Source organism: Clavelina lepadiformis, chromosome 3, assembly GCF_947623445.1.
Source record: "Clavelina lepadiformis chromosome 3, kaClaLepa1.1, whole genome shotgun sequence".
Taxonomy (NCBI): domain Eukaryota; kingdom Metazoa; phylum Chordata; class Ascidiacea; order Aplousobranchia; family Clavelinidae; genus Clavelina; species Clavelina lepadiformis.
Genome location: NC_135242.1, coordinates 16,225,337 through 16,253,121, shown reverse-complemented (window position 1 = coordinate 16,253,121; position 27,785 = coordinate 16,225,337). Strand labels below are relative to the sequence as shown.

General features: G+C 35.0%; 6 protein-coding genes across 8 annotated transcripts; 2 read left to right on the top strand and 4 right to left on the bottom strand.

The window, feature by feature from the left end:
* Window positions 1-52: 52 nt before the first annotated feature.
* LOC143450245 (peptidyl-prolyl cis-trans isomerase E-like) lies at window positions 53-4,212 on the top strand. The gene is made up of 10 exons (XM_076950706.1): window positions 53-284; window positions 1,905-2,030; window positions 2,294-2,337; window positions 2,406-2,493; window positions 2,705-2,832; window positions 2,930-3,014; window positions 3,098-3,186; window positions 3,394-3,490; window positions 3,706-3,848; window positions 3,936-4,212. The coding sequence occupies exons 1-10, from the start codon at window positions 257-259 to the stop codon at window positions 4,002-4,004; spliced, it is 897 nt and encodes a 298-aa protein (XP_076806821.1). The 5' UTR covers window positions 53-256; the 3' UTR covers window positions 4,005-4,212.
* Window positions 4,213-5,784: 1,572 nt separating this feature from the next.
* Window positions 5,785-10,025, bottom strand: LOC143449163 (NSFL1 cofactor p47-like). The gene is made up of 9 exons (XM_076949254.1): window positions 9,887-10,025; window positions 9,658-9,718; window positions 8,384-8,588; window positions 7,997-8,096; window positions 7,570-7,725; window positions 7,190-7,299; window positions 6,557-6,694; window positions 6,203-6,364; window positions 5,785-6,058 (listed from the first exon to the last, which is right to left on the bottom strand). The coding sequence occupies exons 1-9, from the start codon at window positions 9,986-9,988 to the stop codon at window positions 5,896-5,898; spliced, it is 1,197 nt and encodes a 398-aa protein (XP_076805369.1). The 5' UTR covers window positions 9,989-10,025; the 3' UTR covers window positions 5,785-5,895.
* Window positions 10,026-10,029: 4 nt separating this feature from the next.
* On the bottom strand, window positions 10,030-14,100 carry LOC143449164 (ras-related protein Rab-34-like). The gene has a single exon (XM_076949255.1). The coding sequence runs from the start codon at window positions 13,171-13,173 to the stop codon at window positions 12,364-12,366; it is 810 nt and encodes a 269-aa protein (XP_076805370.1). The 5' UTR covers window positions 13,174-14,100; the 3' UTR covers window positions 10,030-12,363.
* A 1,799-nt stretch (window positions 14,101-15,899) lies between these two features.
* Window positions 15,900-17,147, top strand: LOC143449832 (uncharacterized). The gene is made up of 6 exons (XM_076950161.1): window positions 15,900-15,983; window positions 16,065-16,195; window positions 16,395-16,402; window positions 16,529-16,632; window positions 16,893-17,034; window positions 17,086-17,147. The coding sequence occupies exons 1-6, from the start codon at window positions 15,900-15,902 to the stop codon at window positions 17,145-17,147; spliced, it is 531 nt and encodes a 176-aa protein (XP_076806276.1).
* Window positions 16,178-20,256, bottom strand: LOC143450462 (uncharacterized). Its single transcript, XM_076951021.1, has 2 exons — window positions 19,163-20,256; window positions 16,178-18,809 (listed from the first exon to the last, which is right to left on the bottom strand). The coding sequence occupies exons 1-2, from the start codon at window positions 19,940-19,942 to the stop codon at window positions 17,616-17,618; spliced, it is 1,974 nt and encodes a 657-aa protein (XP_076807136.1). The 5' UTR covers window positions 19,943-20,256; the 3' UTR covers window positions 16,178-17,615.
* A 2,935-nt stretch (window positions 20,257-23,191) lies between these two features.
* LOC143450894 (GDP-L-fucose synthase-like) lies at window positions 23,192-27,481 on the bottom strand. 3 transcript variants are annotated; one of them, XM_076951652.1, is made up of 9 exons: window positions 27,327-27,481; window positions 26,997-27,151; window positions 26,691-26,805; window positions 25,040-25,168; window positions 24,646-24,853; window positions 24,479-24,543; window positions 24,241-24,387; window positions 23,917-24,016; window positions 23,192-23,459 (listed from the first exon to the last, which is right to left on the bottom strand). In XM_076951652.1, exons 2-9 carry the CDS (start codon window positions 27,134-27,136, stop codon window positions 23,404-23,406), a joined length of 960 nt encoding a protein of 319 aa, XP_076807767.1. In that variant the 5' UTR covers window positions 27,137-27,151; window positions 27,327-27,481; the 3' UTR covers window positions 23,192-23,403. The 3 variants fall into 3 exon arrangements, with proteins under 3 accessions (XP_076807767.1, XP_076807766.1, XP_076807765.1); XM_076951651.1 differs by having other exon boundaries at window positions 27,301-27,458; XM_076951650.1 differs by having other exon boundaries at window positions 27,272-27,430.
* Between the last annotated feature and the right edge of the window lie 304 nt (window positions 27,482-27,785).

Here is a 27,785-nt window from a genome sequence, read left to right as displayed (position 1 = left end):
TCCTATTCAGTCCCTATCCGATCTTGATTGGTCCCCATTCGGCCACATTTGATGTTTAGTGCTACCGGCTATATAGGCCTAGATAGCATAGGCCTACTTAGACACGCTGTGCAAAAATTTCCAGAAACAGAGTTTTTTGTTTTACTATGTAACTTAATTTATAGTTAGCAGTTTACATCGTTAGCATAATTTGTAAATGCAGCAAATGGTACATCAAGAATTATAGCTTAAAGTTTTTTAAGAAGAATAACAGCAAATGGCTAACAAACGAATGGTTTATGTTGGTAAGTTTGTTATTAAGTTGCTCTAATTTATTCTAGTTTTCATTGCATTTTTTGTTGAAGACAGCTTTTTAAGCAATACTCAAAATCGTACCGGTAGTGGTTACTGCAGTTGTTTTTAACATTTTATGATTAGCCCCTACTGTAAAGTTAAAAGTTTGTATAAAATGTTTATGATTATGTATGGAATCAACTTACAAAACTGATTGAATCCTTATGTAGAAGAAACATTAAACGGTCAGGGTAGGCTACATGCTATAGTGTTAACATGTCAACACCATTGCATGAAAACCAACTGTTGCTCATGTTTACGTAGTATAATGCCGTTCGTCACATCCAAACAATTGTCACCTAAATCTCTAAAATAATTACTATCGCATGGAATGATGTAGGTTCACTTAGAGATGCGCTGTATCTTGGTCCGATGATGAATCGGGATATTTTGCAATATTGAACAGATTTGTTATTTTTTATGTTTCTGAGTCTTGTAAGCAGAATCGACTAAACTTTTATTTTTCATGAACTAAGTAACCAACTGCAAAACAAAAAGTTTTTGGCTCTATGAACATTTGTATAGAAGTAAATGGTTGCTACAACTTGGAAAAAACTATATTGATTTTCTATAAGTGAAAAACAGTCACAGTGCTTTCAATCATCAACATGGACATAAGGTTAAGCATGATTTGTTAGAATTGTGTCAGGAACTTAGATAAAATGAAATAAGCAAAGTCAGCAGGTTTGATTTGGATTTGCATGAATATCAAAGTCTTTACTGTTTATTCTTATTTACAAAAATCCAAATTCTTTTTGATTTGGCACATCCCTAGACTCACTTTTTAAGCTAAAATGTATTGAACTTTGGTTCACTCTGATTTATATTCACAGGGAGCAACAGTAGAACAGTTAATTTCAGACCGGTTGGTTTGCCGACCACTCTCTTAAAGCTGTTTGGTAAAGCTGGCTTTATGCACTTATACAAATCAACCAGAACTCAAGTTATTAATTCTTTATTGATGCTTATGAGATACTTTGTTATTTTGATCTGTTTGTTTTATCAGATTATACCAAAAGACATTCTAAAATAGGAAACCAGAGGAATAGAATTTTTCTTCCATAACATAAAACTGGGCTTTCTTATCTAGCAACTTTATTTTATGACTGAAAAAAGTATTCTTTCCTATACTTCTTTATACACTAAGGATGCAGACACATGTTTTATGTGTCTTCTTACTACATAATTAGCAAAATTTTTCCGTAAAGCTAGCTTTACAAGTTTTGCTCTTCTAGGTTTTTTTACTTTATCTTACTGTACAAAAATGTAGTATTGAGTATTGTACAATGTATATTGTAGGCAATTACAGTAAAACAGCTAACAGCATGACTTCCCACGTGATATAATAGCGGCGGTATGTCTTTTCCTCTGATCTAACAGTAAGTTATGACCAGACTGACATTCTGTAACAGTCCACAGTATAGTGAGGCTTGAGTTGTTTCAGAATTTGCTTGTGGTATAATGTTCTGGAGCAGAATGTAGTCTGTTCTCTCCTGCAGTCAAACTGGTTCATCATAGTTTCTTATTTATGAATACATCTCAAATATTTTATTTACCTATTTGTGTAAAAGGTGGTTTAGCTGAGGAAGTTACTGAGAAGACAGTTCATGCAACCTTTATACCTTTTGGTGATATAGTTGATATCAATATACCACTTGATTATGAAACAGAGAAGCATAGAGGATTTGCATTTGTAGGTAAGTAAAAATAGCAAATTTCACAAAACCAAGAGTTGTTGTTCTTCTATATTTAAAATATGCCTATGTACACATGAATACACTGTATGTACATTAAATAAATTCAAATGAAGTAGAAGTGTAAAATCTAATTGCTACTATTACTTGTTTGATCATTAAAATGACAAGCATTATTCTCTAACATATTTTTTGTCCTAAATTGTAAATTATATTTTGTTAATCCAATTGCCGGTAGATAATTTTTCTAAGGCTGAATTTTTTAGAGTATGAATTGACCGAAGATGCAAAAGCTGCAATTGACAATATGGTAGGTTGCGATATTAATATTGAAATTACAAGCCAAGTTATTTTTTGGTTATTACACATGGTTTGCAGAATGAATCTGAAATCTTTGGACGTACAATTAGAGTTAATATAGCAAAGCCTATGTTTTCAAAGAAGGAAGGGCTTTATCATCGCCCAGGTTAGTCTGTTACATGCTTACTGGTACAGTGGAAATTGATTTTGAATTCAGTTTTATTTGTTTTGTCATATTTTTGTCTCTCCTGTCTGAATTGTACACATTTTTAAGTTTTCTATACATCATGTAGTAGTTTTACAGACAGCATTTGTTTTGTTCTAATATTAGATTACGGATGATTACCATTTACCTTAAAGTGTTATTCAACTTTCAGTATGGGCTGATGAGGATTGGTTAAAAAAGTATGCTATGAAAGAAGATGAGGAAGAGGAAGCATTGGGAAAGAAGTCCGAAACTGATGCTGTTGGAGATTCAGGCAAAATAGTCAAAAAAAATCCTAAGGTTTCTCATTAGGAAAATATGTGTTGCTGAAAGGCATGTGACTGATATTTTCTGCATGTGCTGTAATTAATTGTCATGTTCAATGTTATTACTTCAGGTATTTTTTGATATTCGAATTGGAAGTCAATATACTGGACGTATTACAATCGACCTTCGAAGTGATGTTGTCCCCCTTACAGCAGGTAAATTTTTCTAATATAGTGTTCAAGAATTTACAATTTTTAAGTATGGACTAGTTTTTATGGCTTACAGTTTTGTTTAATAGAAAATTTTCGGTGTTTGTGCACTCATGAAAAAGGCTATGGATACAGAGGAAGTACATTTCATAGAATCATACCACAGTTTATGTGTCAGGTATTGGGTTTTGATTGTTGAAACATTCAGCCTGGATTTTGAAGCGACGTCATTTAGCTTGAGTATAAACTTTAATTGAATGTGTGAAATACATAAGCTTTGTTTACCGTACCCATCCCTATAAAGACGTTTTTGTTTATGTTGTATGCAGTTGATGTGCTTCAACTTTTCCTTTTATAATTATGAAAGTTTTATTCTGCTCTTAAGGGTGGTGATTTTACAAATCACAATGGCACAGGAGGAAAATCTATATATGGGCGCAAGTTTGATGACGAAAATTTCAAACTTAAACATACAGGACCAGGTATTGCCATCATGTAAACTTAGATATTTCTTTTTTTTGGACAGTATGTAATTTAGGTGTTTGATTCATATGTCTGCCACTGCCACCATAACCTTTTTGTTGTAAGAAATTGAGCTTCAGTTTTTTTATGCAATTGTTCTATCATACCCTATTTTGGTGTGTTTGAAACTAGGCATAAACTTACAGTTAACAGTCTAATCGATTGTCTTATAAAGGGGTTTTGTCCATGGCAAATTCTGGCCCAAACACAAACGGTTCACAATTTTTTCTCACTACTGAGAAAACAGATTGGCTGGATGGCAAGCATGTGGTGTTTGGACGGGTAAAGGAGGGTTTTGAAGTCATCAAAAAAGTCGAGGTACTACTTGTTAAAAAATATTCAAACATAGTAATGTAACTGCTTTTTTGTTGATACCAGCTGCTGTTAATTACCATATTAATGTAGGCAATTGGCTCCAAAGATGGAAAACCCCGACAAAAAGTTGTGATATCTGATTGTGGTGAACTGACATGATTCTGTTAGGATGACATAAAGGAAAAGGTGGTTTCTTATGAAGGAATCTTGTGTTGCCATGAGTAGCAACTTGGGTTCTTTTATCTGACATGAATTATAGGAGCACCTCCTTAAAATCTAAGCGACATTACTTGCTATTCACTTCGGAAACAGATTCAGAGTAATTGGTTTCTTGGAACTGAACGCTGCATTAAATTTACTTTTTTGATGTCTGTGTAAACTTGTTACTCCCAGTACAAGAGGCCAGGTTGAGCAATATTCCACAAATTAAGCGGTTGAAAACTTAAGTTGTAGAGGAAATTTAGTACTGCTTTTTAAGATAAATAACAGCAAGAGTTAAAGGTTAAGCAAATGAACCTGAAAACATTTGACCGAATCAAACAGTAGTGAATTCCCATTAAGGATCATGAAATGATCTCTTGTGTATTCAATCAATTGTATAGGTTTAACGACATCTGGCTTATGACCATGTGCTTGATTTTTATTTTTCACGAAATGTGTTTTTTACAAAATTTTTATTACCAAAACAACACAAAAAACGTAAAGTTGCACAATTAAAAGAATTGTTCGAATGGTTTACCTCAAAAGAACACCTAAATTGTATTGTTGCTATCTTGCGTATTTTAAGTCCTTGAGCTTTGCCACTTTTTCCTGCTCGTTAATTGTTTGTGAGCATGTGTTTTATTGTGCTATAGCAGCTATAACTAAGACAGTTAGCATCGTAACTTTTGCTCCGCACAGTTAATGGCGAAACATTAACAATACAATATGGCCAAGCTAACGCCAGTTAATGCAGTTTAGTCGACAACTCTCAAAATATTGTATTGTAGCAATTTCTAATCTTTCTGTTATGCTGCTAGCTATTTAAAATAAGTTTGAAGACATTTATTTTCATTTTGCCAGTAGAAACCTTTAACCCGCTGATTTCTATTTAACATTCCTTTCACAAAGAAATAGTCGACTGGGTAGCAGAGTGGTAATAACGGAGCTCATGTTCCGTGTTTGATGCCGTTGTAATGCTCGTGGACAAGGCATTAAGGACCCATTTGTGTTGGAAAAAAGGCCTAATTTCTAAGTTTATTTTATTATATAGTGAAATTGGCAAAAATGCAACTAATCGACAAATCCCGCATGGGGCTCTCTGAACTTTTGCTTGCTTAAGCTGGTATTTCATGAAATCCTACTGGCTTCTCATTGGTCTAACACACTTTTTAACCATTACGTAGAACGTCCAACAAAATCATGGAAATTGCAAAATTTTACTATATACGTCTCCAAACGACGCTTGCTCCTGCTTAGTGAACCTGGTGGGTAATTCTAAATTCGGGCAATACAATGTAAAGAACGAAGTTACTATTTCACCGTAAGTAGGTCACGCATCCCGTTGTTAAACATAGGCGGCTGGGTTAGAAGAATGGGTATGCAAAAAGTTGATTTTAGCTTAAAAGGTAGATTTAGGTTAAAAAGAAACTGAAGATTTTTCTGATGAAATAGTGGCAGACTTCAAAAACAAAATGTGTGACAGTCGGAACTTGCACAAAAGGCAAGCTTGGTAACGAGTGATGCCAGGTGTAAGTTGTGGAAAAACTTTCCTCAGTCCGAGGATAAAAACCATTAGACCACCAAGTACTGTACCAGACCATAATATCACTATTCTGTACCAAACAATTTAATCAGCCTTAACTGCATTTGAATTCAAATTAACTAAAGCTAGGCTACTCACAACATAAACCAAACTTTTGTATTGGAGGAAATTTAGTACAATGGTTGTGCTACCAAAACAGTTGAAATGATTGCTGTATTTCAAAATGAAACACAAAGGAAGTATTTTCCCAAAGCAAACAAATATGCAAAAACACAAGAAGCAACAAATGAAGACATTTATTAACAATTACACCAGCTTTTGGACTACAACTGCATTAAGCAATTTTGCTTCACTAAGAGTCAGCGACTCATCTGCTAGTTCCTTGTTGGGAAATGTCGTCATCAGTATAAACGGTCTAGTGGACAATTCAGGATTCATATTGCACAAGTAGTTACGAATGTCTGAAATCCTAGAGTTTGAACAAAAAAACTCTATTAGTTTTCTGCATTCAACAACAACTACCAGTGCTGAAGTATAAAACTAGCATGCTAGTACTACGGGACTCCTAGTCCACTATGCTACAATAGTAAATAAAAGTAAATTCCTAATGCACCTGTGTGATTGATTGAATTTTTGTTTTAATCTTTTCCCATCTGACAAGCGAATTTGTAAAGTTGTACTTGGTTTTGACTTGTCCACTGTTAAGGGTGGGTCTACTGAAGATGACAACTTTGGTGCGTCAACTTTCGTGGAAGAGGAAAATTCTGGTGTAGGACTGTGAAGTTCGACAAGAATTCATTATACTGTACAGCCATATTTCTGACCATAGTAATAATATTCACACATACTAGTCTTGCATGAGTATATTCTATTGAAGATAACATTAAAAGAATGCAGAAACGGTAGTAATAGAATAAACAAATGATGAAATAAGCCCAATAAAATGCATATCACTGTCTAGAATCACCTTCCCAGCATATTTCCTTTACCAGTAAATGGTTTTAACTTCTTTTTTGGTGCTTTAAATTCTTCATTGCGGTGGTCTTCCATGTCAACATGTACCTCGCCACCATGAGCATTACGCAGAAGTTCCCGTGGAATTTCTCTAAAATCATGTATAGGAATGCTTAAATGTGGTAAAACCTGTCCACGGTAAGTCAAAGGACAAGTAGCAAACTTAATTAGTAGTTAACAGGAAATAGCTAGCTGTACTATTCTAACAGTTAACAGAACATTGCTGGATAAAATGTAAATCTTTGCTATTATATCATGCCAAAACATTATCCAGATAAAGAAGTTTGTAAATTTAACCTCAATACTAAAAAGTTCAGGTATGTTAAGTTGCATTCCAAAAACATTTGCCAATTAATTGAAATCATACCAGTATTCATTCAACTAGTTGTACGTAGTAGTTTTTAAGAAGTATATGTAATAAGTATAACATATTCCTATAAAAATCAACACTGCTGATCCAAATTTTGTTTTGCATTTGAAAATCATCAAGTTTACCTATTTAACAATAAATACGGCAGTAATACCGCTTTGCTCAATATTTCTTTTATTTTATCTCAATGCAGCATGAAGAAGGCATTAGACTAACCCTTTCTTTATGCTATTAAGGAAATCTTCATTTGCTGGATCTTTAAATTCTCTTAGAGGACCATCATCCACAGTAAAACCGTTTGACCACAATCGAAGACTAACATTAACCTAAACACAAGAGATACTGAAAAAGTGAATAGGACAGATACCAAATATCACAGGAATTATGAACAAATAGTGTAAAAAAGGGTTAAATTTAAAAGATTGTTATTGCTACTTAATGCAAAATTGTTGCAATAGTTGTCAAAACATTAAAATGGTGCCAAAACATTCAAAGGATGTTTTATGCTTCTGATGATACAGAAATACACTTGACAAAAACATTTTAGTTGGACAACAGTAACACTATCTTTGTATATATTCACTGTTCATACATACTGGTCCCCTTTCTTGTGGTGGTTCTTGACCTGGAATAAACTGAGAATCTTCTTCAGTTTCACCAAGTTTGTATCCTCCCCCTGCAAATGCTTGTGATTTTGACTTATCCGTGTCTCTTGAACTAGCTTCTACAGCTTGCGCTCCATGCTTTTTCGCCTACATGTAATCAATAACAAACTGTTAGGTAACGCACACTAAAACGGCTGTGTTTATAATATCGCTTTAATTAGTTTACCAAATGTTCCGCTACTTTGCGAAATACGTACAATTAGGTCGCTAGAAAAAATAATTAAGGAACATATTAAACTGGAAACAACCAAAATAAAAAAAACAATTCTTTATTAATGATATTACAATTTTAGTAATGTCAGACAATTATTGGTACATTTATTATATATAAAACTTTATAATAAATAGCATACCGTACTTCAGTAAAAAGATTCTTCGCAATTTCGTCATTTGATTGTTTCTTACGAGGGGGACCTACTATAAGCTCGCCACTTTGTTCCGAACCGCCAGCATAAAATCTGTCAGTTAGTTTTATGTTGTAATTAATAATGACCATACAAAATTCAAAATGCCTTCTACAAGCTTGTTTCTTGAAAATAATGAAAACCAAATTGTCACAGCGAGATGTTTCATAAAATAAACTATCACAATAATTATCATACATCAATAATATGTACGCTACTGCATATATCGTAACAACCATTAAATTAACAGCAAGTAACACTCACATCACAGCTTATCCCACAATAAAGAATAATTAATTATGTTTGCAGATGGCAAACAACACCCCCAAAACTACTTGTACCTCTGACCCTCTTCGTCACTACTCTGGTCTTGGTCTCGACCAAAATCATGAATAGATGCAAAGCGGGAGCTGCCTGTCTTTGTGGCTTTACTTTTGTTAGACTTGGTTGTTAAAGTTGAGTTTGAAGTAGAACCTTTAGAGTCAGTGGGTGGGACTAAGTTAGGTGCGCCTTCATCTACAGAGGGTTGATAATCTTCATCCATAGCTATTATACACAATATTCACATGTTGACAAAAAGGATAAATGACAATTACAGCTTTACACATGGAAATGGCAATTGGAAGAAACAATTTTGCTAAAACAAAATATCTGAGCACAATCCAAAATATATAGAGCCGGGCAACCATCCCTTTCAAAAAAGAGCCGCTCTCACTCGGGTGTTCGGTGAAAAAGGTGAGATTTCATGGAATAAGATGTTGATGAATTTAGTTTTTATCACACTTGCCAAAAATGACTAAACAGTATTCCGACCTTGCTAGAGCTATAAATGCCAATGATTATTAATTTTGATACACCTATTGGTCAAGTTATCAAAATAACGGCAGCCAGCAGAGAATGAAGGAGATCAGAATACCAGTGACAGTAAACTATTTCATGAACATTACAGTTTCCGGAATGTTGTGTTCGAATTGTTACGTCAACAAAAAACTGTGAAAAATAGCTTTCAAAACATAAATTTTTCTGGTGAAATAGTCACAGCGTACCAATTTTGTTGCTTTATGCAACACCAGAAACGAGCTCATTGTTACCAGTTGAAAGCGAAGTATTGCTAACTGTTTGCCTAAGATTAATGCCATAGCAATTAAAAACTTTAGATTTTTTTTTCTTCATCCACCACTTCGGATGTTCACAGAAATGTTTGTGCTAAGACGAAGAGTGGATACCACTAAAAAAGGAGCATGCTTGTGGTTCTGTTCGTAGGGAACGCACTTGTGCCCAGCTCTGATCATATCATTGGATGAACAACTGTCCAACACATGTACCAAATTTTGTTACTGAGTGAAGCACTTGATTCAAATTTCAAATATTTTAGTACTTGGATGTACTCAAATTGTCAGCAGAGGTGCCAAAATAAAAGTTAATCAACCACTGACAACCATTCTGCTTCTCTATTTTGATATAACTACTGTAAAATATTTTGTAATTGAGTCCTTTGAGATTTTACCGATAGGTACTTGTACTGAATTTAAATGTTGCATTGGTACCTGAAAACCGCTCACTTAAACAACATTAAGCATTTTATTACAAAATTGTTAAATTCCATAAAGCATACCTTCCACATTAGCTTCATTATTGCTACCTGCTCCAGTATCATAAAAGCTACTCAGGGCAACCTATATATATGCAAAACAGAGTAACACAAAAAATCTTTTACACCATATTAATAATCATGTGGGCTTCTTGGCCATGCGTCAGTACTCCACAAGACTGGGCTGGCTAGATTGCTAAATTAAACTAAAACCATTATTGTAGGTTAATTATACCACTCATAGGTAACTTACCGGCAACTGCCACTGAGCACTTTCAAGATAAAATAAAGCACGTTCTTCTGTAGTATCGGCTACAGAACAAAACTGTGCAATCAATTCATCTTTATTGTCCATAGTTTTTAAGTTATTTGAAAAAGTTAAAAGCGCCTTAAAACCTTAAGTATAAGCAACATTACGATGAGTTACATAATAAATGATACTTAAAAGTTGGAAAACAACAAAATCAGTAAACATTATGTAGTACAATATCAAAATGTTATTTGACATGAGCATATTTATGGAGATAATTTATGATATACCAGGGGTGGGCAAACTACGGCCCGCGGGTCCATTTTCTGCGGCCCGCCGGCAATTGCAGAAACTCCTACTCATCACTTATTGTTTTAATTAAACAGGTTACATGACAAAATATTATTCCCTTTACGAGTGTGTTTTTCTCTTCACTTTCAGTGCGTAAACACACACACGTCACTGCCGTCAGTCGCGCATGTACTGTATTGCAACATACACTTCTCACGCATTGCTTGATTCAATTGTTTGATCATAACATACAATTACGGTAGCGGCTACCGTAGGCCTACCGTAATACCGTAAGGCGTCAGTCGCGCATGTATTGCAACATACACTTCTCACGCATTGCTTGATTCAATTGTTTGATCATAAAATACAATTATGGTAGCGGCTACCGTAGGCCTACCGTAATACCGTAAGGCGTCAGTCGCGCATGTATTGCAACATACACTTCTCACGCATTGCTTGATTCAATTGTTTGATCATAAAATACAATTACGGTAGCGGCTACCGTAGGCCTACCGTAACCGTAAAACTGTGAACAGTTGCACAAGTCTCATTAAATTTTGTGATGATGATTGCATAGATTTAAACGTAACTGAGTGTGGAATACAAAAATTGTGTTTAATATGAATATGCATTTATTTACACACCGGGTAAATTTTCCTACTTTGTAATGAGAATGTGCGGCCCGCCGGCTGCAACATTTTTTCAAATGTGGCCCTCAGTACAAAAAGTTTGCCCACCCCTGTGATATACCATACTTCCATATGGCATTATGTGTTGTTGGCCAATACACCATGTCATGCAAAAATAAATTGTATTTAATAAAATAGCATGCAAGTTTATATAGTTATGAATTATCTTGAAAGCTGTAAGTAAAAAATATTTTTAGTAGCACCATTCCATCTATTCTAAAGCATCTTTTTGGCAAAGAGAATCATCAATCATAATTAATTAACAGTACCTATATATAGATATATATCACAGTTTATTAGACCAGAAAAATACAAAAATATGCTAACCAATGCAAAATAAAAATAGCATTACAACACAAAGCTTACAAAACCACAGTGCCTGTGAAGTGTACATGTCACAAACATAGTAAAATTCAAACAATGTTATTAATAACAAAGTCAAACAGGATAAATGTTCTCATTACAAAAATATTGAATACATTCACCAAAGTGTGACGGTGCAAAGAGTGCATCTAGATAAGACTGATGAAGCAGAGCCAATAACATATAAAAGACTAAGTTAACACACTAAAAAAAATAAAAATTTCACTTGCAGAATGCAGACATTTCAAGGTGTAAGTGTAACTAGTTGGATTAAATTTATTATTTATATATTTCACATTGCCAAAATAAAACACAATGCAATCTGCAAATCCAGTCATAGCTGTGTTATAAACTCTTACACTGGTGTAGTGGCACAAGGATCAGTACTTTAAATTCAACACATTCTGGAAATTGTACTATACCATGTTAATAACCTAAATTGAACTGAAACTTTCCATAAATATGTTTTTTAATAGTCTGATATGGGCAAAAACAAGAAACACCCGTATTTGGTTCAAAAGCAGTGGGAAGTTAGAGCAGCATAGACTCACTGAGATGCAACAAAAACAAAAGTATATTTGTATGATAAATAATACCAAATGTAAATTTAAACTACCGTAAGGCCAATATTTACACAAATTTAAGTAAGTAAAATACAGATATAAGTATGTAGCATTATGCTAAAAACTACTAAAAAAGATTTATTGATATCACACATTTACACGGTTGGTAACTTGTACATTGTAACACTACAAATTGCACAGTTTATAAAAACACCAGAAACTGGTACCATCAAACCACTACCTACATGGCCATTATGGGATTTAAGGTATTAATTGCATTTATTCAAATATCCCAATTATAAGATAAATATCATATGAATACAATTTACCTGCCGCCCGACTACGTATTTCATTGCGACGTTATATTTAAACATGTCTTCAATATTTGAATCAATTCATCCCGTTACAAAATAAAAACTAATCAATATATATTCCATATCTTGGAAACTACAGTGCATCATACAACTGAGTTGTACTTTTGCCATTTCATTTCAAAACAACAGAATGTTTAAAGTATTTCAAAGGACACTGTTCACAACACGCAAAATAATGGTAGAGGCGAGTGATCTTATTCTTAAGTTTTACAACATGAAACCTTGGTATTTTTATATTTTGGTGATGGTTCATTCTTTAACTTGATAGCATTCCCATCACCTATCTGAGCACCTCGAGAAAACTGCCTTCTTTCCATTTCCCGAAGTATTGAACCTTCAAAAGCTAATGCGGCCACACGAAAGAAAAATTCTTTTACACATTCTCCTGTTTTTGATGAAACTGCCCAATATTCTGCACTCATGGCTTGGGCAAGTTTGATTGCTTCTTTTTCCACATCACGATAGGCACCTGGTGCTATTAAATCTTTCTTCGTCCCCACCAAAAATACTAGTAAGCCTTCAGCACCTGTATTTTCTTTACGCGCTGCTTCAAGCCACTTTGTCGCATTGGTTAAAGAATTGATGTCGGAGACATCAAATACAATGGTCACGATATTTGCACCTCTATAATATGCAGATGCAATGCACTGAAATCGTTCTTGCCCAGCCGTGTCCCACATTTGCAGTGTAAAAGGTGAGTTTAATACTTCAAACCTTTCAACTTCAAAATCAACTCCAATTGTTGCTTTGTAATCTGCGTCAAAAGCTTTTTTGCAAAATCTGTTGACTAATGAAGTTTTTCCCACTGACACATCTCCAATCACTATCATTTTGCATATCTTTAATCCCACAGCGTTTACTTTGTCATTAGCACATGCCTGACGCACACGTGGGTCAAAATCAAATTTTAGATCAATTCTAGCATCCTTTGTATGTGCTTCTGGAAATCGGGCAATTACGCGATCTTTATGTACTTGCATGACACGAGAGGAAGATACACTTCCAGCCATAGCAGTAAATGTACCAGGGATGAACCAGGGATTCAGAATAAATTATTGAGGCCTTACAGTCCTAAGACATAGAAAATTATGGTGATGCAAAGAAAAACAAGAATGTGTAACTAGGATATCTTGTCACTCAACCTCTGGGCAGATCCACGTTTGACTCAATTGTCAACTTGGCCAACAGTATATTTATTCAACGCAGGTTGATCGGATTGGACAGACTGAGTTGACCAAAGTTGAATTGACAATGTTTAGGTTGACCAGAGAAAAAGAGCAAACTTAAACACTACTTTCGGTCTAAATACAAGGTTTATAGTGAGGTTAATAGTGCTAACTGATTATTTAATCCGGAGTTTTCTAACCCTTTTTAAGTTAAAGCAGCTTTATCATGACAAAAATGACATTGTAGGCTACCGTACTATAAAACAGTATAAAAAAACAAAACACGAGAAGCTTAAACTGAAATAATTTTAATTTGGAATCTATTCATATAGTGACACAGTTGGTGAATACCAGGTAACTTTTTAATGGTGCTTTCAAATATCATATTTCCTAATGTAAGCAGCTTATAGGCTAGTTGACAATTAATTAACTATTCCATTAATCAATCATTTTATTTCTAAGGCCTATCATCTTTGGCGCGTTGAAGATATATACTACAGTGTTAGTTAATAATATCATTTACGCTAATATATAGAGTCAGACCTTAGGCCTATTAATCTAAATCACTGCTATCTGACATAAAATTATTACCCAATTACCCCAGAACCTCGTTGTCAGACTTAAACACGGCAAGATCTGAATTTAGTAACAAAAATGTCAAATCAATATACAAAAATCGCTTGTTCAAATTAATTTTCCTGGATTTTTGTAATCTAAACCTAACTGAAATCTTCCTTCTGGGCCTAATCTAGACTAGCTTAAATCGGGTCTCTTTTACTTTTGCAGTCCCACAAATGGGCCTGAATGGCAAAGAGTTATGAGGTAATAGAAAAAAAAATTATGACGTTATAATTCCTCAACACTCAATCCTCATATGGAAGTACAAAACTAAAGGAAACCTCTTCAAGCTAAGTTGAATTAAGCTAAATCCTAAATGAAGTCACTCTTTTGCTGGCATCTGCATACTGAAGTTGCTGAATCACAATACGGTGACAGGTAGATTTTCGCTGATGGGTTTATCCATAGATATCCTATAAAACACTTTATAGAATATCTATGGGTTTATCACTCTCGTTTTAGACCAGTGCTCCACAGTGACCCGTAAGGCACTGCTAGGTGTGCTGCAGAGCAACTGCAACCTGAGCAAGCAACTGCAACCTATTTTTAACGTACAAAACCTTTCTCTTTTTTGCAAGTCTGATAACAGTTCAACAGCAAAACAAATCGCAAATCCAAAATCTAGACTTCCCATTGTGCATTTGTTTGTTAACGTCATAAATAGGGCGAGTCAAAAGTCAAAAATTTGTCAAATTTACAGCGTTAGGTCAAAAATTGTCAAAATTTTTTACAAAGTCAAAATTTTTTACCGAGTCAAAATTGTTTACAAACTGCATTGTCGTGGACTCGTGGTGTCATAGAGGTTGCATTGTAGGTGAACTTGTTATTTTACATAGTACACCTTGTAGCCTACTTTATACTGTTGTAAATGGCCCATTGTCTACTTATTGTGAATCAGCTCTTGCTTCGGTTTTGCTTTAGATACTTCATATATCTTTAGTTTAGTAGACAAACGTATTGAACAGTTTTTGTTGGGACTTAGTTGCAGTTTTTTTGGCAATGCTTTGTAATTAGCTCATTTCCCTTTTCAGAATAGGCTAGGTCTGTGTTCAGATTTTTGCCCTTCTTTACTACAATAATTTTAATTTTGGTACAATAATGCGTAATTTAACTACTTGAGTTCTTCATACGTCAAAAAAAAGTTTTTTAATGTCAAAATTTTCAATTTTTAGGTCAAAAAATAATCGCCCTAGTCATAAAAGAAAATTGTTAGTGTGTGTGCGATAGTGTATATTTGGTTAGCGCGAAGGCGTTTTTAGTTGTAATCAGTACGTTGCTGGTCAGCAGAATGTTAACAGGCAGTAGAACAGAGATTGTATTCGGTATGGATTTACTTGGTGTCGTAACAAAGAAGCTCAAAACCCAGTTTTGTATTGTTTGCCGAGAGCAACTTGCAAAACAAGCAATGGTTCCGAATAAAGTTATTCGCCACTTAAGAACACAATATGCCAGTCATGCCAACAAGCAAAAATAATTCTTTCAAGGATTTTTAAGACAAAATAAGAAGCAAAAGCACGTTTTGAAATCGTCTTTCACAGTCTTAGACTAAGCATTAGAAACTAGTTATCTCGTCGCAAAATTGATTGAAAGACATAAAAAAACCGCATACGATTGGCAAAACGCTTTTAAAGCCAACATGCCTAGAAATCGATTGATTAATGCTTCGACCAAAGGAAGTTGGGGAAATTTACAAAGTGTCATTGTCTGCCGATACTATTAAAAGACAAATTTAACGAGATGTCCAGTGATATATTAGGAGCTTCAATTCAAAAACTTAAAACATCTGGGAAATTTTCTTTTCAAATTGATGAAACATTAACAAAAAGCGCAGCTGTTAAGTGCGGTACGTTTTTTCGATGATGATTCCATAGCAGAAGAGTATTTGTTTTGCAAAGAACTCCCAAAGCGAATCCGAAATTTTTCGGATCACCAACCTTTTTTTACAACACGTGATGTCCAATGGAGTAACTGTATTAAACGTCTGCTCAGACGGCGCTTCAGCAATGGTCGGCGAAGATAAAGGTATTGCTGCATGGGTAAAACGTCAAAATCTAACTATAAAATTTAGCCATTGCTGCCTGCATAGGGAAGCCTAAATGATCAAACTCTTACCAAAGGAAATGTCGGAAACGATGAACGATTGCATCTACATTGTTAACTTTGTTAAAGCAAGAGTCTTAAATTCAGGAATCTTTTCACTGCTCTGTGAAGAAATCGGATCAGAACTTCAACCACTGCTATACTACACGTATGTACGTTAGCTTTCTCGAGGAAAAGGTCTTGCAAGGCTCTTTGAACTTCGCTACGAAATAAGTCAATTCCTATTAAATCAGAACAAGCACAAATTGCATAAACATCTAGTACAGGGATGTCCAACCTTTTATTATAGTGGGCCGCATTGTCACTTGAAATAATTGAATGGACCGCAAAAGCTATTAAATTTCAAGAAAAATGGGTACATGAAGTACATACTTTTGGAGTGAAAATGACTAGCGGGCCGCAAAAAAATCTCAGGCGGGCCGCAGGTTGGACATCCCTGATCTAGTAGATGAACATTGGATTGCTGAACTTGCATACATAGCTGACATATTTGAATACATGATTGAACTCAAAGTAAAAATGCAAGGTGAAAATGAAAACATTTTGACGTGTTCTGATAAGTTAAAAGGACTTAAACAGAAAATAGTACTTGTGCAAAATGAGTTATGACGAGGATCGCTGGAAATGTTTCCAAGAAGCAACCAATGTCAAAGTAATATTGACAAAAACTTTGTCTTGGGTTTGGCTCAAGAACACTTAACTTTGTTGATGCAGAAATATGAACATTACTTTTTAACACTTAAAAAGGAGCAATAGGTAGATCCGTAATCCTTTCGCGGCTGATGCTGAAACGTAAAGAGCAAGAATTGTCCCTGCAAATTCGAGAAAAATTTTGTTAACTAAAGAAAGACAGAAGTTTGAGAATAAAATTCAGTGAAGTTCCGCTTGATGTGTTTTGGATTTCTATTGAAGAAGAATATAAGCAAATTTCGAAGGCAGCTATTGAAGTTCTGCTCCCATTCTGCACAACTTATTTGTGCGAACAAAGTTTTTCATGCTTGTTATTAATCAAACACGATAAATGATCTTGTTTGAAAGAAGTTGATGGAGAACTTAGAGTTGCTCTTTCAACTATTGAGCCAAACGTACAGCGATTGTAGGGGAAACTCGTGTAATTTGGACCCCTTAAGCAAAATCTGCGATAATAACGAAAGTCCTTGATTGATTTCTTCCAAACTTCACTTGTTTATTTACATACATGAAAGGTACAACATAACGAAGTATCGGGCTTAAATCATTTAAACTGCAGGTGCACTACCAAATTAAATTTTTTCATGTTAATTTAATTTCATGTTAGGGTCCAATTTACACAACTGTTGGGTAAAATGGACCCCTTACATTTTTGGCCAAAACATACAACTTAATATTCAATTTTATGCGGATAGCACCTAACATCACTCTATAAGTTTCTAATTCAATGACACTGCAGGTAAATAATCAATTTCAATTTTTTCAAATAAGGGGTCCAATTTACACAATGTGTGATTGTGCAATCTGGAACCATCGATAACTCACAAAAATAGAACAACCCATGCAAAAGTTTTTGTTGCAAAAACAGAAACACACATTTACGAACAATTGTCGCAGTAATAATACTTGGAATCACGAATATCAGCACAATCTTCATGGGCCCATTCCTTGCAGTTTTTGCATTGAATCCAGTCTTCATCTGCGGAATCTCCACACACCAGGCAGATGGAATTTTGTTTGTTCTCTGTTTTCCTTCCTCTCTTCTGTTTAGTTTTTTGCGCACCGCCTCTTTTCCTTTTAGTCACATCACTGTCTCTTGTATTCAGAGTGTTTTTATGAGGAGAACTTGTCAAAATTGTGGCGCTTGAAGATTTTCGCCGTTTAGTACCAGGATTCATAGATCGGATTCGCTTTGGTAGAGGGCTGATATCTGTTACAGTTACAACAATCTTTTTTTTCTCAGAATAAAAACTGGATGAGGGTAGGCCTACAGGGCTGGCTTGCATGTCAGAAACTAGATTGCTGATTTCAGCTGTTTTGTTGATGCAAGCAGGAGTGTCAGTTATAACTGAAGCTGGCTCTTCTACTGGAAACAAAGAATCCTTTTTGCTAATTTCTAGGATAGGTCGTAAGGTGGTTCCAACCAAACTGGGGCTTGTGCTGGCAATTGGAATAGAGCTGGCAGTGGTGACTGGAGTAAAAATTGTGGTGGTGACAGGAGATAAGATTGTGTTGGCACTTGGAGTCGAAGTGGTGGTGTTAACTGCAGCTGAGCTTGCATTTTCCACTAGAGCTGAGCTTGTGGTGTCGATTGGATCATCTGAATTCTCAGCTGGATCGGGTTGATCTGTGACATCAGCAGCAGCAAAATCACTGTCATTAAAGACCAGCATATTAACTGGATAAATTCCGGCCTTTCGAAATCCATTCACCGCGCAGCTAACATTTGCAGCTTTTCCGTATGCAAGACCAAACAAACGACAAATTTGAAACGCAGAGATTGCTCGTCCAGGATTTGCACGCAGCCACTGCTCAATTTGTTGATAATAATAGGTCTTCAGTGGTTTAAAAAAAGTTAAATCTAATGGCTGCATCCGATGACTGGTGTGTGGTGGTAATGACAGCATAATAACACCACTTTTTGATGCCAACTCTAAAGCTTCAATATTGTGCGCATGGCTTTTATGTCCATCTAAGATCAGCAGGACCCTCTCTTCTTGGCTAGGCTTTGCATGCTGGATGAAGTGTTTTATCCATTCCAAGAATATGTCGTTGTTCATCCATCCCTTTTTCTGAAAGAAGGTTCAAAATTTATTACGAACTATTGAGCATAGAGAGACTAACATTTTGTAAAGCAAAGCCAAATTTATGCGTCATACAGTGATAATAAAACCAATTTTTACGAATAAAAAAATTGTCAGTATGAGCATAGTTTAATTAATTTATAGCCTAATTGGTTGAAACATTTCAAAACACTAGCAAACCTAAATAGTGTAGGCTATAAAATTTGACATCTTTAGCATCCCAGTGGTAACAACCACCATTTTTATAGTCCTACATAGATTCAATGTCGGCACACATAGCATCAACGTAGAAAAGATGGGTTTTGCCTGGTAGGATTGCTAGACACTTAAACATGACTCACTTGACAAGTGAACATGCTTCCTGGTGGAGCTCCATCCTTCAACTCATCCTTCATACGCACTCGTGGAAAGATGAAGCCTGGTGGGACAAAATTTCCTCCTGCACTCATGCAGCAAATAACCGTCACATTTTGTCCTCGCTCTTGACTAGTTATCGAGCCAACTTGATGTTTCCCCTTCTTAGCTAAAACTTTTGACAATTTCTGAACAACGTTTATTCCAGATTTGTCCATATTATAAATTCTGGCAGCAGTTAAGTTGTTCTTTTCATAAATTTCACGTATGAGTTCAAAAAACTTAGCTATCTGTGGTTTGTTAAATCCGGATGCTCTCGCTAGTGATGTTGCCTCCGGGGATCGAAGAGATATTGCTGGATGCCTTTTCAGAAATCCTTTCACCCATTCATAGCCAGCAATTTTCTTTACTTTGTTGAATCTAGTAGAAATGTTATTTGCTTCTGCAATTTGGAATGCAAGCTTTTGAAGGTCCATCAATGTCAAGCCATAAAGCCTGGCTTCCATATCTTCAATATGCTTTGCCAATTGGTTTTCAATCTCTTCCGGGAGGTCAGTAGATCTTCCTAACATCTTGCAGCTGCCAAGAGCAATCTTGTTCATATTTTTCAGTCTTCTAAGAAGAGTCGTTTTGGGGACATCAAACTGTTTGGCTGCTTTTTTTGTACCCATTGTGCCATCTCTTACAGCTTCTATTGCATGTCGCATCGCTTCTTCATCCCACTTTCCATACACTCCTTTGCTCTTACGCTCAGCTCTTGTGGTCATGTTTGTACCAAGTTCAAGATCAGAAGGATCACAAAATGACAGTTTAATACCCCAAGAAAACAGGTAATGTTATCTGCGTCCAAATTACAGGTTTTATTGGGGTCCATTTTACACAAACCTAAGCTAAAATTTCTTTCAGGCTCTTCACTAACATCTCAAACTGACAGTCTAATACTGTCATGGTACAGTATCTGTGAATGTTTTAGTTGTCTCGAAACGTTTAAATTATTTTCCTACCTGCCTCTAGCCTCCGATTATATCGAAATAACGCATGAACCAAAATAAGATCAAACACCTCTAATAGTTTACTTGCCTTTTCGTAACTAGACAACAACAGAAACGAGATCAAACACAACTGCTGCACGTTGTCTTGTTAACCTCTTCCATGTCACGTGATATTTGTGACGTCACGTACCGCTATTAGTCTCAAATCAGCCGGGGTCCAATTTACACGAGTGTCCAATTTACACCACTCATTATAGCAAGCACAAGTATCTCATTAAATCATGAAGTGTTTTTGTGTTATCATATATTTAGTTACATTTTTTAGTAGAAGCGTGTCGCCCAATTTTAAAACTTTTGTAAAGTTGCCGTAAGTCAAAAAAGGTTGCGGAGCACTGTTCTAAACGAGGGGAAGAAAGCAATGTAATGACGTAGTGAATAACGATAGGATTCGTATGCTGGAGGACTCGGGTTCCAATCTTGATAATGTTTGACTTCTTTTTTTTGTTCAGATTTATTTTTGGTCTAATTTATTGATGAGGGATGAGAATTTGGATTGGAGGGGATTAGTTTTAATTTATTTTAGACTTTGGAAAAAAAATGGGATTTTAAGTTGAAAAAAAGCGTTTATTTCAATTCGCGACTTGGCTTAGTAATTTAATCATGAGAAGTGAGAATTTGGGTCAGGGATTACTTTTAGGTTAATTCACACTTTTGAAAAATTAGTACTGTACGTCGTTTCAAGTTGAAAATTAGCGTACAATTCAGTTCACTGTCTATAGCGTAATTGTACTTTACTGTATTCGTATTTTCATACTTCGGTAAACGGCGACCGGTAAAATACGCGTGTACTTCACCAGCCGTCGTTTACCAAAGTAAGTAAATACGAATACGGTAAAGCATTCATATTTATTTGGTTATTCATTGACTTGGTTACAACCCTGTAAGTAGCCTATTTGTAGTTAGTAGGTATATCATGGTCTATTCATGTCGTTATTATGCAGAAACTTTGAGTAGGTAAAATGGCAATTAAATGACTTGATTTGCCTCTCGAGTTTGATGACTTGGTTACGACTCTGTTTTATTATGTAGACTACTGTATAGACTATATGTTTGTATTCAACAAGTAGGCTACACTTAATATTAATTATTATTATTCATGTTACTATAGCCTAGTTCTATTTAAAATAACTCACCTGTAATTAACTGTGATGAGAGTTTCATTTGGCGCTCCCATAAACAGTAGTTTCAATTGACGCCCCGTCTGATAGACGTCACCACTTGAACCTCTCATCTTCTTGCAACGCCTCTGGAAAGGTACTTCTACAGTCACATTATAAAGTGTTTATTGCGTTTAATTCATTTAGTTATTTGATAACAGTTATGGTACTATATGCCTAATAGGGCCTGTCGCCACTGTATCCGCCGTGCCGGAGCCTTTGGTAGGAGAGACCAGCGTACAGTGAATAACGGTACACAATGAGTAACTCCATCTAAAACGAAAAATATTTAATAACAATTTGTGATAGTCACTGTAACGTAATTATCTGTATGTTTCCTTTTCATTTTAATATCAGTTATAAGCAGGGGTAGAGACTGGGTGGTGTCTATGGATAAAATAGGCAGACTTATGGGCCCTTTCGGTAAAATCGGTCAGTTTATCAGTATACAGTACTAAAGGATTTGATATTGCGTTATACGTACTTAATTTATATCCAATAATCTCTCGTCATGTAAATAATGTTACTAGAAGTTTCGAAATGTTTTTCGTGTAAAATTGTCACGAAAACACCTTACTTTACCTTGTAATGAACCTTGTAATGAACAGACTGAGAAAATCTCAATATATCAGAATTATTTCATTCCTGTTGGTATCAGTACGTGTTTTTCAACTAACGGAGCTCCTAAAATTCAAGGACCTCGGCCACAGCCCACATAGCCACTCCCTTAATCCGCCATAGGTTATAAGTGTAGTTAAGTATGGATTAAACCTGAAACAAAATTTGTTTCAGATAGACTTCTTGCAGTTCTTCTCGTTCCCATGCAGGCTGCAATTGGTACACAGTGAATCAAGCCTCGCTGACACAATTAGCCTAATGGCGGCTTTTTGTCGTCATACAAACAATTCAAATGTTAAACAGGTACAACAAACAGATTTGAAATGAATTTATTTTCAAAATTTTTCTTTTGTTTATCTTCTAAATTTCTCTGATTATCTTCTGTTTATTTCATTTCGTTAATTCTATTTTTTCCTGTAAATAATACAATGCGATGTGCTATGTTTCTTGTACATGAAACCATTTGTTTTTTATTCGCTAAGGTTTTAGCTAAAATGCTCCGAAACTAATGAACAGTTCACTCTTTTTCGCAAGATTATAGTCTCATTTATGTCTCAAGTATGTCTCATTTTCAGAAAATACCCACATCAGACCATAGATATCCTATAAAACAGGATATCTATGTTTTATAGGATATCTATACATCAGACACGCTGATTCTAGTCTTGATTCACTGTGCACTCATGGCTCGTGCCATATAGCCTACACTTAAAGTATACTGTAAATTGTTTTAATTAGCAAATCTCGCTGAAAATCTCTTTTAATAAAAATAGAATTTAAGCCGGATGCAATCATTGAAATTTCTACGGAAAGGCGCATTCGAAGAAACACGAAAATGAATTTATGTAATTCACTGTATCCCCAGTCTCCGCTGCTCGGTTGGAATAGTTAGTTGGTAAAATTGCTCTGATGGAAATGGGCAGTGCCACCTTATAGCTTTCTCTTGTTGTTATGGTAGACGGTATCAGAATAGGAACTTAGGAAGCTAGCAGCTAGCTAAATAAGCTGCACTATATCTGTGTCAAACAAGTAGACACACTACTATAATAAAACAGTTGGCTGTAAATTTAATAAAACTATTAAAAAATTCGAGTAATAATTTACTAAAACTTGGCTATATTTTCATTTGATTTTGTATTCTGACTTTTGTTTGATCAGTAGAGGCAGTTGCTCGATATAAAGATGCAAATACTTTTGTACATGATATATTAGTAATTAGCATTTCGACTAATAAGCGAATGTTAAAAATGCAGTCCAATAAATGAACAAGATTAAATACTGTAACAAGCAATTTATGTAGTATCAAATAAGTCATCGATCAAATACAGCTGGGCACACTACAGATGCCTAAATATGTATGTTGAAAATATTGCGGGCTCCTCTGATAAATCGTGGTGACCTTCAGACCCTTGCTGTTTCATAATTGGAAGAAAACCACTGACACGTCTCTCGAATTGCTGCAAAACATGAATTTGGATATAAGATTACTTTCACAAGCCTCATATTTATAACATTAGTAAGAAAAGTCGCAGTTGTAGATGTACGATAACGCGGGCAGGATAGGCAACCGTACATTATTCGAAAACAACATTAGTAAAGATTATTTTTAATTGTAACAACTCTCTTTAGCCACTATGACATCACACCTACGTAAAACCACAAGAATGCTTTGTTGTAAAAAGTTGGAGAAATGTAGTGTTAAAAACGAAATAAACATTAGTAAAGATTATAACAAATTTTGTTAGTCTGTATGACTTGAAATTCTACGTAAAACCACACAAACCTAGAACATTAGTAAAGGTTATACAGTAACAACTCTCTTTAGTCCGTGCAACGTCACACACTATAGGTAAAACCACAAAAATTCACCGCTATAAATTTGGTGTTAAAAATCAAATAAATCTCTTCATGTACCTTGATCTATTGGTGTGAACTTGAACTCTGGAAGATACTTTCGTAGCTTTTCGTTGCTGGCAGTTTTCTTGTACTGGCCATCAGATCTGGTTGTATCGTACTGATTTTAGTTTTAGGTTAAAGAAACTTTGGTAATATTTATATGATGAAAATTTAAAAGATAAGAAACCTATTTATCGTTTTGAAACCATTATTAGAAAAATATCTGCTGACCAACCATGAGGCCGAGAGTTGTGTTTTAGAAATATTTTGTCGTTTGCCGTATTGTAATATGTTAAAAGTTGGACCACATTATAACTGGTATAAAAATGTCTTAAAGGATACAATAAGTTCTCCCTTAAAATCAAATCCTTTAACAACAAGCTCAGCAGCTTCCTTAATAGATATCTCTTCCTCTTCGCCGACTGACAAAATAATTGGTTCTGTCTCTTCATATTCACGTAATACCCACAAAAATAGACGGCCAAGATCCTATAAAACACATTTTCTGTTTAAGATATGGGATCAATACAAAAAAGTTTTAATATAAACATGTTGAAGTTAGATTAATAGTCTTTTGTACCAAAGAATAGATAAATTGTCGTCTTGCGCGTCCAGTGCCCCAAACCGTCAAAGGAGTATTGTTTTCTGTAAAATAAAACATTTCCGTGTCATATGGCTAATTATTTCACATACAGTACATTACAGCGTTTTATTGATGAATCCAAGCATATTTCAACATATGACCACCTTTGCATTTATACACTTTATGTATAAGTCCTGGCAAAACGTGGCCTTCTTCCAAGTTGAAGTTGTCAAAAGGTCCAAAAACATTAGTAGGAACGACAGCAGTAAAGTTTGTTCCATATTGTTGGTTGTACCCTGTATTCATTACGTCAATCATTCGTTTGGCGTAGGAATATCCGTAATTTGACGTATGCGGTGGCCCATTATGAATCTATAATATAAACAATTAGGCCTACAGTGGCTGAAATGTAAAATGAAAATCGAAATTGGAGTTGTAAATCAATCACCACCAACAGGTATACAAAACGTAAACATTCAAATATAAACATTCACTGTAACGTAATTAGTGACAAATACATAATATAGAAACTCTACGTATGCCCAGTTAGTTTCCTACCATTTTTTCGTCAATAGGGTAAGTGGTTTTGTCAGGAAATATACAAGTAGACAAACATGATACTACTTTCTTCACTCCTAGTTCTTTGGAAACGGAAAGCACATTTTCATTGATGGCCATGTTGATCCGCTGAGAAAGAAAGTTATGAAACTGTTAGATTAAACAAGGTGATAATTTACGCAAATATATTTAAGTCATGACACCCATTATGTTAGAATATAAATTAAAACTGAAAAAATTCGCTTTGACCGAAAAAAAAAATTTCCTGTGAAATAATGTCAATCAAGGGTGCCAAACATGCAGCATAAGCTCGCCAGCAAGCGTTTTCTTATGAATAACGGTGGAAAATGCGGGGAGCCAAAATTTGCATCAATATTTCTTTGAAGTTAAAAATGACATATGCCAGATATTTCAAAGGCAATATATTTAGCTCATTCATATCACAAAGTTTAAACGTAAAGGCTTCGGAGTACAACGAGAACATCTATGGTTTATATAGCTTCTGTTAAAACAGCCTTTATTTACATTTACAACTATTCTCAAAAACTTAATGTTAATTCTCAATAATACGATAGTTTTTAGTGATAAATCTAGTGATAAAGTCGGTAACCTCGATTTTAAGACCAAGAATTTACATAATATTGTATCTATTTGTTTTGTTTTTTTGTTCAAATGAAGACAATTATGTACATTTATTATTTGTTGAACGGTTGTTGTGCAATTCTAGTAGTCGATAACATATGGCACTGTTAAACGTCAAGGGTTTTTCTGTCAACGCAGTTGGCGTTTTATGTATAATTACAATACTGTATAAACTTTGTTGAACAGAAACTTTGACGGATTGTCGTAAAACGTGAGAAGCATTATTATGTAGTTGTCTACATTCTACAACACAATGTGTTTTCCCAATAGAGTGATTAACAAATTAACACTCTAACCACAAAAGTTAAACACGTCAAACTATACAGTTAGGTCCAAAACACAAAGGGCGGAAATTTTATCACGACTGGGATATACAATGATACAAAGTTCGGTGGCGTTATAAGCTAAGGATTATTTATCAGCCTTTTTTAAGGGGCTTGTTTTTTTATGTAAGCTACAGTTGTTTTGAAATGTGGTATCGTAGGGTAGGTCGCCTAAATTTTTAGTGCTTAAAATGTGGTTTGACCCCAAAAAGGTTAGAAACCACTGGTTAATGTGATAGATTAGGTTATAGATTCAGGTTAGTACGCAATAATTTTTAAGCTAGGTTATAACGTTAAAGAAAGGGAGAACGCTCGAAATGTAAACTTTTTGCACATAAAATTGACACTGTTTCAATTTAAACTTAAGAACCAAACAATTGAAATATATAACTAGGCTATAAACAGTCATTTTTTACAGATTTCAGTTTATGCTCTGGTAATTAATAAGCTAATGCTTTTTTGTAAGAATGTTACCTAGTTTTGAGTTTTGTTAATATAATACTTGTACGCTGTTTTAATGGAGCTTATTGCTGCCAACTGGAATGTGAAGTGCATTAAATTTCCACCACCCTATACATAAACTATAATACATTTCATATGCAAATTATTGTATTGTGTTAATGGAATATAACAAAAGCCAAGTAGGATATATGAAGTATACTTTAGTCACATGCAGCCAAACTTACGAAAAACTGCAAATTCGCCCGCATATTTCCGTACAATCCGCCAACTTTAGCAGCCAAGTGTATGACATGGGTAGGCTTATATTTTTCAAAAGCAACTTTTGTTGCATTACGATCCCTATAAAAGTGTAGGCAGTTGTAAACCATGGAAGAGTTACTTTTGCGTTCAGCGTATGGAACATCCTTTACATTGTTGCCGACAAATATTTTCTACAGCATTTACTCTTGAGCAATTATTATCTATACTTTCAAAGAATTTGAATTATAATAGGACGAGACCCCGTGACACCAACGGTGATTCTCACTTACGTTAAGTCCGCATCTTTGGACGATAAAAATATAAATTCCTCATCTGCTCTGGGATCTTTTTCCGCAACTGTTCGGATTCCTTGCCCAACCAAGCCTGAACCTCCGGTCACCAAAATGCGCTTTTGCGATGTATTTGCCATTCTTGCTATCAGGTTCTATGAAGAAAAGATATTGTCAAAAGTGTCAAGTTTGCTAGTTCCAGTTCTGTTGAAAGCTATTGTAAAGATACGGTATGCTCATTGAACATAAAAAACAAAACTCCAACTAAAACTTACGTTTTATTTAACTAAAACAATAAACCTACTTAATCTAAGCTTCAATCTTCCTTACATGCAACTAAGCAAAAATGATGTAGCACAAGAACTGTAAGGTGTAGATATGGTGCCTATTCTGTAGACGTGGCAAAGTTAGCAGACTAGAACTTCTATTTTTGTTCAACCGGTTTTCTAATAGCCATGGCATATGGCGTTACTACTGAGAATTGTTATAAATGAAGCCCTTCGGGCAAAATTGTGAATGTTTACACTACGCAGCATAGCAGAAGGCGAGCTGGTCGAATTTATTGGTCTCAAAGGTATGTGTGGGCAAAATTTTGGCCCTTCCTGAAAACAATGGTGACACACATGGATAAGCATATACTGCAGATAATTTCTGAAAATAATTATGGCTTCTTTTAGTTTAAGGAAGCTAGTTACAAGAATAACGCAAATTGAAAACCAACTATTTAATTAATAATAAGATTAACGAATAAAGTGGGCTAAATATACTTCCAACTAAAGACATGTAAAA

Excerpts from the sequence above, each read along its gene's own strand:
- LOC143450245 (XM_076950706.1), top strand. The coding sequence starts at position 257 with ATGGCTAACAAACGAATGGTTTATGTTG. Across the intron at positions 2,494-2,704 it reads AGGGCTTTATCATCGCCCAG|TATGGGCTGATGAGGATTGG; the intron begins GTTAGTCTGTTA and ends TTCAACTTTCAG. Across the intron at positions 2,833-2,929 it reads TAGTCAAAAAAAATCCTAAG|GTATTTTTTGATATTCGAAT; the intron begins GTTTCTCATTAG and ends TTATTACTTCAG.
- LOC143449163 (XM_076949254.1), bottom strand. The coding sequence starts at position 9,988 with ATGGACAATAAAGATGAATTGATTGCACAGTTTTGTTCTGTAGCCGAT. Across the intron at positions 7,300-7,569 it reads CACCACAAGAAAGGGGACCA|GTTAATGTTAGTCTTCGATT; the intron begins GTATGTATGAAC and ends TCTTGTGTTTAG. Across the intron at positions 6,365-6,556 it reads AAAGGAAATATGCTGGGAAG|TCCTACACCAGAATTTTCCT; the intron begins GTGATTCTAGAC and ends CGAACTTCACAG.
- LOC143449164 (XM_076949255.1), bottom strand. The coding sequence starts at position 13,173 with ATGGCTGGAAGTGTATCTTCCTCTCGTGTCATGCAAGTACATAAAGAT.
- LOC143449832 (XM_076950161.1), top strand. The coding sequence starts at position 15,900 with ATGTCCAATGGAGTAACTGTATTAAACGTCTGCTCAGACGGCGCTTCA. Across the intron at positions 15,984-16,064 it reads ATAAAGGTATTGCTGCATGG|GAAATGTCGGAAACGATGAA; the intron begins GTAAAACGTCAA and ends CTCTTACCAAAG. Across the intron at positions 16,633-16,892 it reads AAGGACTTAAACAGAAAATA|AAAGACAGAAGTTTGAGAAT; the intron begins GTACTTGTGCAA and ends TGTTAACTAAAG.
- LOC143450462 (XM_076951021.1), bottom strand. The coding sequence starts at position 19,942 with ATGACCACAAGAGCTGAGCGTAAGAGCAAAGGAGTGTATGGAAAGTGG. Across the intron at positions 18,810-19,162 it reads GAAGCATGTTCACTTGTCAA|AAAAAGGGATGGATGAACAA; the intron begins GTGAGTCATGTT and ends ACCTTCTTTCAG.
- LOC143450894 (XM_076951652.1), bottom strand. The coding sequence starts at position 27,136 with ATGGCAAATACATCGCAAAAGCGCATTTTGGTGACCGGAGGTTCAGGC. Across the intron at positions 24,544-24,645 it reads TAAAGTGTATAAATGCAAAG|AAAACAATACTCCTTTGACG; the intron begins GTGGTCATATGT and ends TTTATTTTACAG. Across the intron at positions 23,460-23,916 it reads GTTCACACCAATAGATCAAG|CAATTCGAGAGACGTGTCAG; the intron begins GTACATGAAGAG and ends CATGTTTTGCAG.